This window comes from Lepisma saccharinum, chromosome 30 (assembly GCF_977018435.1).
Source record: "Lepisma saccharinum chromosome 30, izLepSacc3.1, whole genome shotgun sequence".
Taxonomy (NCBI): Eukaryota; Metazoa; Arthropoda; class Insecta; order Zygentoma; family Lepismatidae; genus Lepisma; species Lepisma saccharinum.
Window position 1 is genome coordinate 40,480,672 of NC_139258.1, and position 12,215 is coordinate 40,492,886.

The following is a 12,215-nucleotide window of genomic DNA, read 5'->3' on the forward strand; positions in this document are numbered from 1 at the left end:
TTTCATTCTCGTATGTAGGCCTACATAATATTTCACAATATGGGTCTCTTATTTATACAAATAAGAATGAAAGTCTTGAAATCCTTTCCTTACTGACAGTGCATATTTCCATGTTTTATTTATGAGGTATATATTTTTAATCACAGAGTCACATCACTTCAACCCGCCACCCCAAATGAGTTAAAAAACAAAAACACCCCCACCAGCAATTGTTTGTCAATTCGAACACTATGATATGGCGCGATAGCCCAGGTTCTTAAACCAGTATACATCACTAAGGAGAAGGATAAGTACTTTCCGTAATGTTTTAAGTTCCGATCTTGCAGGCAATCACTCAATTAGGCTTATATTTTGTTCATGATCTTTCTCTTCTATACTACGTGAAGAAGCAGCTTGACAGACAAAAGACAGATTTAGTTCATTATTAATTAGTTAAACGAATATCCATCAAACTGGCCTAAGTGATAAGACAATATTTTTCTTTCAGCGAGTTTATCGTCGAACAAACTTTATTTATTTATGTAGTCTAATTGCGCTTGCACATTATGTAAATAAACTCGCATAATCTGCAACAGTGTTGTATCTGTACATTCGAATAACATAGCTGCCCCATAGCAAGTAAGTATACCTTTAAGGCGGAAATCTTGCACTGCACGCTAACTTTAAGGTTCGTATGCATTAAACAAGCCAGTTTAACGTGCATAATAAGCATCAATACGGGCAATACGAAAATCCTCAAAATCACGAATCCTCATAATACATTATTAATAATGTAAATGTTCTATAGAAATTGTAAACAACTTGAGATATTTTGGCTGTAGTTTATTTAGGATGCAATTATTTCATCTCTGCTATCGTCTGATACCTACATGCAACCAATATTGAAATATTGAGTCTTTTTGGTTCAGCCACGAGAATGAAAACCTACGACAATTTCCTGAACCAACCACAACCACCATCCGAGTGTGAGATAAACCACTTGCTCACTTGTGGGAGCTGCTTACAAATAGTAGTGGTCTTCGGTTCTTAGTTTTGTTGTCAACAGACAAAAAAATTGAATAATAGTCGAATCAAACCAGTTGATTGATTTCCCAAAATACGTTTTTCTCTTACTTTGCTACCGAATAACAAATTTATAATGAAATTGCTTCATCTCCATCTCGTTTTCAGAATGCAGTGTTCTATCTGCGAGATCTCTCAAATCAAAGCTAGTGTTGTGTGCAATTGTTCTATTTAAAATTTCAATTATTAATTACAACATAAATACGTAATCAAACAACTACATCTTTATATAGAGGCTTCAATATATCAGAGACTCTGCAATGAGGCAAACTTTCAACGCAATGGTGACATAGATTCAAGAAATATATCATGTTAAACTTTAAAGGGCTCTCACGAAAAAAATGAAAAATTGGACATAGAACATTTGCATTCTCAGTGGACGATATAATAGATTTTATTCAATGACGCTGCCGTTGCCGTTGTAATTTACGTCTTCTTGCTCACCTTTCTTTTTGTTCACTTTCGGGCTTTCAGGTGACGTCACTTTACTCGGAGGAGCAGCTTCCTGTAAACAACAAACACACCAAATATCAATACAAGCTTCAAGTGAGTAATATTTCTCTTCATGCAGCAAGTTTGTTAAGTTTCGTTGAAAGAAGCTAGGCATAATATTACGTTGATAAAGGAGAAAAAACCATGACGTATATATATATATATATATATATATATATATATATATATATATATATATATATATATATATATATATATATATTTATATTTATATTTATAGTATAAATTGGTAGAAACAAGACAAACAATTAGCCTTGTAGAGTGGTAAAAAATAAACTGAAAATTTTTGGAATGTATTTATACCTTTGAATTCTAAATCTTTCGAGTGTAGTAGTAAGTGACTAACGGTGAAAACATTTAAAAAGACAGATAAATTTTTAGCCTGCTATGGCTTGCGAGTTCGATGAATCTGCTTGACAGACCACTCAGCTAGATCCATCCAATGGACCCACTAGGGGTGTAAGGGGTGTCCTTCCACGTAGTACACCCAAATGTCAACCTCACTTCCACGTTAGTGCACCCTGGACTGAAGACTAACGAGGCTCTAGCGACTGGCACCATGGCCAGTATAATTTTGTTTGTGTTGTCCTGTTCTTTTGTCCTTATGTGTGCTGAGTGTCTCTTTACAGCCTCAGCTTTTACCAGAAGTCAGAACATTTTATTTTTTTTAGTTATGCAACGTTAGAGTTGTTATTTGTAATGGTAAGGGGCTGGCCCCCGTATAATGTGACGGGAGCAAAATAGCCTAAGTGCTGACGCTCCCAAAATTTTAAATTCAATTCAATTCAATCCAATGGACCCACTAGCAGCACTAACAAGTAACTGCAGTCTGTATTAGCATTAACACGAGCAACCTGTTTTTATCATGACCATTTGTACGCAATCTCCTTTGCATTTTATAGGGGGTGTTAAGGGACTCTTGAACCACCCTGTATAATATAAATGAATGTTATTTGGGTGTGTAAATCAATAATAACAGAATAACAAGTCCCTAACCTGCAGTGTCGTGTTGTTTATATTGGACGCTTCTAGAAGCTCTTTAATGTCTCTCAGTTCGAACCGAATTCTGTCGACTGACCTCTCAATAACACCCACGTTAACTTGAAGAGCATTCAGATGTTCTGGATTATTTGCTGAGCTTAAAAGGAAAGAAAGAAAATTAATGTTAGCCTCGATGTTATCTATTAAACAAGAAAATATATGGCAAAAACATCACTGTCATATTAGTCATGTTTTTCTGTGGAAATGCCAATAGATATCAAGAACAACGAACAAGAACAACATATCTTTGAATTGCATTGTCAAAATTTACATTAAGAAATCGTGTTGTAGCCATTGTGATGGCGAAAGTAAAATTACACGATAAACATAGTTCACTTCATCGATCTAGTAAGCGCATATGCCATACGCCTCCCCGATGACGTAGTGGTAACGTCGTCTCCTTGTAATCAAGGGTTCCCGGGTTCGATACCCGGTGGATGCACATAGTGCTTTGGATACCACTTTCCAGTGTCTATATGCGCATAAAGTTGACTTAAAAAACAACAAATCAAATCTAAGTGCATGTACTAGGAAAAGAATTAAGGATGTAGATTTCATATGCTAAGAAAGAAAAAAAAAGGATTTTATTTCTCTACGACAATTAGTTTTCAAGCTACGATTTCTTTGCACTTCGCTGCAAGTTTGAAAATCGCGGGCTGGAAAAGGTCCCACCCGCAGAGGCTATCCAGCCGCGCAAGGCTCCGATCCTCTGAAGTTATAAATTCCCATAAATGGAAAACTCATTGATGCAAGAAAATCCATCCCATTCGTAAAATTTACAGAAATACTTCATAACCTTTGCATTTTGAACGTTGATGTTACTAATGCATGTATGCTTCCGATGTGTATTATGAAATCTGTAGACGGGGAGAAAACAGTAATATTAGGCGCATTCAGAAAGTAAGTTTCCCTGGGGTCGTGCACAAAAAGGAAACATTATTTCATTCAGTGATTTATTGCCACAGATACAACACTTGTCCAGCTACTTGTCAACATAATTCCAGCCGGAATTCAGACATTTGTCACAGCGTGAGACCAACTTCTGTATACCTGCGTCGTAGAAGTCCGCCGCCTGGGCGCCGAAACACTGCGTGACAGCCGTCTGAACCTCTTCGTCGCTGTGAAAATGTTGATCGGACAGGAACTTTCTCAGGTGCAAGAATAGGGGGTAATCACTGGGAGCGAGAACCGGGCTGTACGATGGATGATCGAACACCTCCCAACCAAACCTGCTCAGAAGAGCTGCAAATCCCATATGCGGCTTCGCATTGTCGTGCAGCAAGATCACCCCGGCACTGAGCTTAGCGCGTCGCTTATTCTGAATGGCTCGTCGCAATGTCTCCAGTGTTTCACAGTAACGGTTAGCGTTCACAATCTCACCTCTGGGCAGAAACTCGATGAGCAGAATGCCTTGTCTGTCACAGAACACCGTGCACATCACTTTTCGCGCCGACACAGTCTGCTTGAACTTCGTCCTGCATGGAGATCCACTGTGACGCCAATGCATGGACTGCTGCTTGCTTTCTGGGGTGCTGCATGCAACCCACGCTTCATCCCCTGTAATGATCCGGTTGAGAAAATCGTCATCATGATGGTAACGCTGCAGAAATGTCAGCGCCGTGCCCATGCGTTTTACTTTGTGTTCAAGCGTCAGCTGTTTCGGCACCTACCGGGTACACAAATTTCGGAGCAAGAGGTGTTTAGTAACAATATTGTGCAACAACGACCGAGAAATCTGCGTGAAATGGTTGCCGAATTCCGTGATCGTGACGCGACGATCCTCCAATATGCGCTGCTGCACCTGCTCCACAAGCTCGTCCATAACGGCCGATGGCCGCCTACTTAGCTCGTCGTCATGCACATTTTGCCGGTGATCACCGAACGAACCTCGCACGAGGCGGGAGAAGGAATAAGAGCCGCCATGTTTCATCGCTGCCGCGACGCTAATGTGGATTTTCAGGAGGCGTTTTCTAGGACATTCATGTGCCTCTCACGCATGTGCAAAACCGGTTTCAATACATGGCCTGCTACCTGTGGGCGAGTGGGAAACTTACTTTCTGGATGCGCCTAATAGTTACTGCTTGAAAATAAATAAATAAATTTGGCGCCCCTCTCTCTTTCCAAATTATAATCTTAAATACGCCCGTACACGTATCGCCACTGAAAGAGATGTCATAACGTGTGATTTCAGGCGTGGTTCTACTCGAAAAAGTCAATGGTGGGGATAAGGTGGGAGAGATAGAACGTTTTCCCCACAACCAAATTTTTGCCAGTTTTTGCCTCTGCAGTATAGAGTCTTAACGGTAAGCCTTGTCTACCAAGTGAAAGTAAACTGTCCTTGCCCTCCCAGATTTGGCACTCAATATGTAAGTTGTAATATTTTTGTGGAAAATGCAAATATAAAGTGTTTTGCCAAATTATGGGCCAGTCGCAAATAATTGCAGTATAAAAATTCGAACTCGTGCAATAAGTGCGAAGAAAATTCTGGAGATGAATGTTCTTACCTTAATGTAGATATTACTTGAGTTATTTTGTCCCTTAAAATATCCATTTTCAAATCTGAAAAAGAAAACATATGTAACTTATTGTAATTATAAATACGAACATACGGTAGTTGGATGGCCAAACGGATCCGGATCCGAAAGTTCCGGATCTAGATCCGGTTCCGAAAGTTCCGGATCCGAAAATTCCAGATCCGGATCCGGGTCCAAAGTTCCGGATCCGAGAGTTTCGTATCTCAATCCCATTATAATATTACCACACCTTAAAAGGTATTATGATCTTCGATTACAAAGAAATTTTTCATTAGTTAGTCCTACAAGATTTTTTTCAAGTGTTGTTCCTAAAATACTTTGCTACGCATTGGCTAACACACTCGTGCACAAAAATAATCTTACTTGTTTAACATAAAATGTCAGAGGTGATTTTGTAAATGCCATTGAAACGAATATGTATTCATTCAAATGTATTGGAAATGGAAACACACATAAATGTGAGAAATTCCATTCCAGGATGAAACCATAAACACATATAACAATATAGAAATTATATACAAAAATTATACAATTGTTCTACAGTTACAGTTTTACAAATTAAAATAAAACATTATGGTATATGCCGTGCTATATAATTACAAAGTGTATGACTAACAAGGGAGGTTATCTAAGTGTCCCCCTCCGATTTCCATGAAACTTGGCAGGTGTGTAGTGGGGCCCAATGGAAGAAATACGTGTTTGTCTGTTTCAGCTAAAAAACGGTTTTAGGGTGCAAAACCCCCTCAAATATCAAGATGAGGACAAATTGAAGTGAGGATCTGACCCCTGTGTCCCCCTCCGATTTGTCTTCATCTTAACATTTGAGGGGGTTTTGCCTCCTAAAACAGTTTCATTTAGCTGAAACACAAAAACAAGTATTTCTTCCTTTGGGTCCCTCTATACACCTGCCAAGTTTTATGGAAATCGGAGGGGGAGACTTAGACCTCCCTTGTAAGTGTATTAATTAATTACAAATAGCGCACGCGCGAACACACACTATATATATATGTGTGTGTGTATGTATATTATATATATATATATATATATATATATATATATATATATATATATATATATATATGTATATTAGCAGGTAACAATATGTAATAAACACATTCTTATTTTCCAAAGCAGCGCATGTGGGATGGCAAAACGGATCCGGATCCGAAAGTTCTGGATCCGGATCTGAAAATTCCGGATCCGCTGATCCGGATCCGAAAAAAATTGGGATCCGAATCCTTAGGATCCGGAACCAACCGGATCCGGATTTCGTATCCGCCAGGATCCAGATCTGGCCAACCCTAGTATGTACATTAGATACTGTTTCTAACTGTAACACTGTTAAGACTTGTTTCCATGTTAATAAAAAAAATTGAAATGCTGACCAGAGTAGTATGGAGGCTCCCGGGAACAAGATCTGATTGGTCGAGAGCTGTCACGTGACTCTATGGGGGGGCGTGGCTAAATGTTCGTAGTCTTGGAGGGTATAAGTTAACCTAACTTTTGTGACGTCACGGATTGGTTGAAATTTTTGTGACGTCATGAGGTGGGCGTGGCTTTGTGTGGACGTAGTCTTGAAGACCATGAATTAACCTAAGAGTGTGACGTCACATTGTCGAATGGCTGTGATTGGTCGAAATTTTGTGACGTCATATGGATGTAGCCATCGAGGACTACATGTGACGTCACCGGTTGATGTGGAATGGTTGTCACGTTGAAGAACATGTTCTATCCTGACTTTATGGCGAGTGACATCACTTTGTCCACATGGATGATGTCGGATACCGTGAGTGACCTCTGTTTCGGATGAGGCAAGGCTGTTTACGTTCACGTAGGCTATTGGAATTTTCCATGGAACATGTCTGCACTTGCTATGTGACGTATAAGATAACGATATCGTAGATTTTGGTGAAGTCGAGGAGCATCATTTCTCTGCAAGTTGCTGTAGGAGTAAGTTGGGAGTAATGAATTCTGCATCTTGAAGGAACGTTTTTAATCGCGCTGGTAAAAAGCGGCGACAGGAAGATGCTAAGGAGAATCGGCTAAAGCAGACGAAGAGGTTAGAGAAGCAAGTGGAAGGTGAAGGGAATAAAACCGAGGAGGATGAAGAGGTAATGGAAAAGCCTGAACGTAAGCCAATTCGCCAAGGTTTATTGGAGGTATGTTATAACCTGAACGAGGGGGCATCGAAACAGCTTGTTGTTGGTTTGGACCCACTGAAAGACTTTTCTGCTTTTGTTCGTTTGTTCAAATGTGGTCAGCAGGGTGTAATGTTGAACGTGGATGAGTGGAACACTCTGATGAATGTGCAAGTGATTGTGGATGAGTATTTCGAGAACGATAGTTCAAAACGTCCGCCGGCTATAAAACTTGGAGTGAATGTGAACGTTTGTTTCTGGTGTTTCCACGGTACCAAGGTGTTGAGTTTGGAGCCTGTTTTCAATGTGGAGTATAATTCCTGTGTGTGTTTAGCCAAGAAAGGGTGGGAAGGAATGCTAAATCTCCGCCCGTGTGTTGATTATGCGATAGTGCAGATGCAGAAGAATGAGAAACCTGTAGCCGAATGGTTTGAGCGCTATTTATCAAGATGTGCAGAGAATGTGCGTGACTGTTGCGATGCTTGCCGGGATGATTCCCAGATTCACCGATGCATCGAGCCGGAATTTATTGCTGCCCACAAAGGTTCTGATGTTGTCTTAAGTGACTGTGTTGGCATCGATGTTGAACGATTATTGCTTGAAGTGGAGTATCTCTGCAAGGACATGATAATTGACAGCTTGGCCCCTACGTTGTTGGCTACTGCTAGGACGCTGGACTTTTTCAATTTTAAGTAACAAAAAAAAAAAAGAAAGAACAACAACAACTTGAAAATGTGTAAGAATGTGAGGAAAAAAAAATAAATGATAATTTTGAAACGTATGTGTTTTATTTTTATTTGACTACCCCCGTTATATTATTCTGTTGCTAGTTCAGATACGCAGTGGGTAAAGTATTTTTTAGAGTAGGTTTCACACATTGAAAATTGTCTCACTGTGCGAGAGCTTCACTAGAAATTACAACGTGCGGCCCCCTTCGTATTTGCATTAGCAAACTAATTGTATCATGAAAGAAAGAAGAAAGTATTCAAGAAGGTGTATCGATTTGTAAGGAAACAATAATTTCAGAAAAAAGGTGATGTTAACACATGTTTTATTTCTTATAACTACTGCTACTACAATCTGTTTACCACAATAGTAACAGTAAATTGTGTGATACAAGTTTGAGAAAAATCAATTAATTAAACATATTTTTTGAACACATAATTTACAATATATTTTATATTATTCTGCATAATTTACAATATATTTGGTATTATTCTGTACAGTTAAAACAATACGCAGTAATATGAACACAATAAATTTATTTTGTTGGTGAAAAGAAAGGCATCTCCACGGGAGAAATGAAAATCAAAAACACATTCTATGTCTGGTAATTGCTGAAGGTTCTTTCATCCCGAAGACGAAATTCTCCCTCCTCCTCTTCTTCTTCTTCTGTTAGGTTTAATCAGTTCATCATTTATGTCCTCCTGAAATGAAATTATTAAAATGATATAAGTGAAATGGTAATTCATCACTCAAAATAAACCAATAATTAAAAGATGTGATGTAAGAATGATTTTTACCTCGGGTAAGAAATTTGAGGATATTTATTCCTATAATCCCGATGTTGTATGTTCTTCACATAGGGCGAGACTTTTATCTTGACGTACCTATCATTCCACGATGTATTGTTTGTAAATTGTGAAAGGAATGTGTTTAAATGTTTCCCCCTTGCTCTGTGTACGATGTAAAACAAACAGTAATGTCCACATACATTGCTGCTGATACCCTGTAGTTGAATTGGGTTGTACAAAAATGATAAAGTATTATTTTGTAGAAAATTACGCACTTGAGATGTTTGTGGTGGTATTCCAAAACTATCAAAATATTCCCCCTTTCTTGAAGAGTCTATGTAAATGGCTACCCAATGGGTTCCAGGTTTATGGCTTGGATCTGTATTTATAATTATGGCAGCTGGCGTGGTTACAGTGTGAGGAACCATGTCAGAGGCATATACCCCTACATGTTTATGATTGGGGAGATGTTGAAGAGGAAGAAGGAGTTCCATTGTATTCATATTTCCAACGTGCAAGTACGTAAGCGTTTGAGAGCGAGCAGGAGAATGTAGATCTGATGTGTGATGGGTGAAAACAGCGGGGAGCTGTCTCTTTAGTAAGTAATCTTATGGAAGGGCAGTTGTATTCGTCGAGATCCTGGACTGGTCTGTTAAGTAGGAGTTTCAAGAAATTAGTTCTCTCCGAACCTTTGGAAAACGGTGTTTTATAGGGTGCTAAAGCATACTGAAGAAGACCTTGTAATGAAGGAAAAGGAACAACTCCGTCAAACCACGTCAGCCCGTGATAATTTCTTTGCAACCATTTAATGGATTGCAAGTCTTTGTAGGAGAGGGTATGTACGGAAAACGGGGGTTCAATCAACCAATGATATGACTGACTACCGTTACCGCTGTATATACCCACTTCTTTCGGTATAAAAAACTTGTTCACATTAAAACCCTGTAAATCTACCACTGCAAACCCCATCTTTAAGTCAAATGAAATAAAGTAAAAGTACACTCACCTTTTATGATTTCAATTTGTGTAGTCAATGATGACGTTACGATCCTTATCTATTTCGAGCAGATTCTGGAACTCCCCATATACCACACTGTTGACTGTCTCTGGTAATGCTGTACTGAAGTGTACCTCCATCCGGACGGTCCCATGTCGTAGAAGATTCCAATGTGTTGATGTGTGAGCTGAGAGGTCAGGAGTCAAATCGAATGCAAATAGAGTGTATCCATTACCGTAGTCTTCTCTAGATATTCCATTTCCATCATTCTGATACTGAATTCCAGTATTATCGTACAATGTCTGGTAGGCACGAAGAGAGAGAGTCTTTTGAAAATCAGGTTGTAAAGGACTTGATGGTATTTGTTTTCCGTCCACATACAGACATAGAAAATTGATATTAAAATGCCTGAAGTTAAAGGGATTTTTGCTATAATCTCCATTAAATGCTGAATTTGTCACAAAACCAATTATGATACGTTTCGGTATCTGTCCAAGAAACAAGTTGTCGACGGTTTTATTTAAAATTCCCCTTGGAAATGTAATTATCTTCATCTGCACACGGTTGATTGGGTATTTTGCAGTTGCCTTTTGTAACACATGGGAATGTGCAATTTTAATGCTGGGATTGAGTGACACCTTTCTAACAAACAATGTAGCATCTTCGATGTGGACCTTGAAAGTGGTACCTTCTGCCATTAAACAAAAGGAATCCTTTGCGCGAATCAACTTTACGCGCATCTCGATGTTGTTCAGAAGAAGTCGTTCTAGGTTAAAAATATCACAATGGAGATGCCCTATTAGATCTACAGATTTACTGTTTGAAATTATTCTTCTTCTGCTTTCGAAACCTTCGTTTTCGTCCCCGTTTACGGAATCCATGTGGCCTGGAGTATCTTTGTACCACAAACATGATGTCAGATGAGATTCCTTTGCAGCAGGGTTGTAGTTAAGAACATTCTCAATATAAGCTCTGTATGGATAAGTATGAGATGGTGACGTAACAAGTTTCTGATTAAGAAATACGTCAATTTGGTTAAAAAGAGAATGTAAAAAATTATTTACAGGTGCAACCTTGTCCGTAGATGTTATAGCTGTATTATCAGAATTAAAAATTTTCACTTTGAGCTCAAGGAAGGTGTGTGGTAGATCCAAATAGTCTTCACCATGGCCAGGAACTGAAAATTCTACAGGAGCATCATCCGATAAAGAAGCCAGAGGTTTATACGATATGAATTGTCCAGATAGTATACTTGTTTGAGTCGGGGGAACAGAGAATATCTCTAGTTCCGAATTTGCACATTGACACGATATGTTACTAATAAATGACATATCCAAGAGAACCTTTTCCTTCAACAATCAGAATAGTACTGAGAACTTCAAACTCTGTTGGCTGACGTTAATAAAATTTCTCAACCAAATATATCTATAACCCTTTTCTTGACTGTCTGTTTTGACTTTGATTTTGTAGTTTTCTTCTTTCTTCCTACAGTGTTTGTATTTGTCGATTTTATCTGCCGACCAGAACCAATCATTTTATTAATATTATCTTCAGCTTTACGTTTCAGTCTTTCTCCTGCTTCTGCTACTCTTGTATGAAGTGAATGTTTAACCGGCCGGTTCTGCGATATATCGCCCAACACATTCATGCCTGTGGTAAGCATCTCTCTGCCAACAGCTTTTGCACCCCTGGTTAAAAGTGGAACTACAGATCTGAAAAGGCCGCCAAGGAAACTTCCAATTCCGTGACCTCTCTGGAAGGGTGCACCTTGATATATGTTTGAAACACCGCCACCATGAAGATTGTGATAATGATGTATGTACGGGTTCATTATTGCAGAGAGCGTTTGAAGTGAAGCTTTAATGACACTTCCCCGAATATAAATGGTATTTTCTCCCCTGTATGATCCCTAATATCTATTTCCAGAGTATCAAATTGCTTTTTCATGAGAGGAATATACTGTAGAGAGTGAAACTCGATGTGTGCGTCACTGCCGAACACAAAATGTCGAACATTTGTACCCACTATTTTCAGAAGAGGTGCGAATGTATCTCCTACAATTTGAGGTTCCAATATATCACAGTAGATAAACATTTGTTGTGGTACGCCCAGAGCTAAATTTGTGGGAGACGATGAGTGTATACGTTGATGTCCATCAAGTTTGATTGTCTTGAAGGGATCAAAACCTAACTGCGTAGCAAGTTTTGGAGAAAATCTGATCTCAGTAAATAATAGAGAATTTTTCATATCTCTCAGAATTTCTCCGTTCTGTCTTAAAAGAATATGACGATCATCCAAAAGAGAGATATTAAAGGGAACACCAGAGTTTTGAATTGCTGCTACCACCTGTGTCATGTCTCGATAATATCCCGCCTGTATTTTAACTTTTTTCCAATCAGCAGTATCTGGATTAATA

The 12,215-nt window shown here is 38.8% G+C and overlaps 1 protein-coding gene across 3 annotated transcripts in view; it reads right to left on the reverse strand.

The window, feature by feature from the left end:
- The window catches only part of LOC145981701 (techylectin-5A-like), a 268,003-nt gene that overhangs the window by 84,406 nt on the left and 171,382 nt on the right, over positions 1–12,215 (reverse strand). For all 3 annotated transcript variants that reach the window (XM_083115101.1, XM_083115102.1, XM_083115100.1), the window contains 3 exons: positions 5,121–5,175; positions 2,572–2,713; positions 1,507–1,567 (listed from right to left, as the gene is read on the reverse strand). In XM_083115101.1, the coding sequence (XP_082971227.1) occupies positions 1,507–1,567; positions 2,572–2,713; positions 5,121–5,175 (258 nt within the window). The remainder of the gene's footprint in view (positions 1–1,506; positions 1,568–2,571; positions 2,714–5,120; positions 5,176–12,215) is intronic.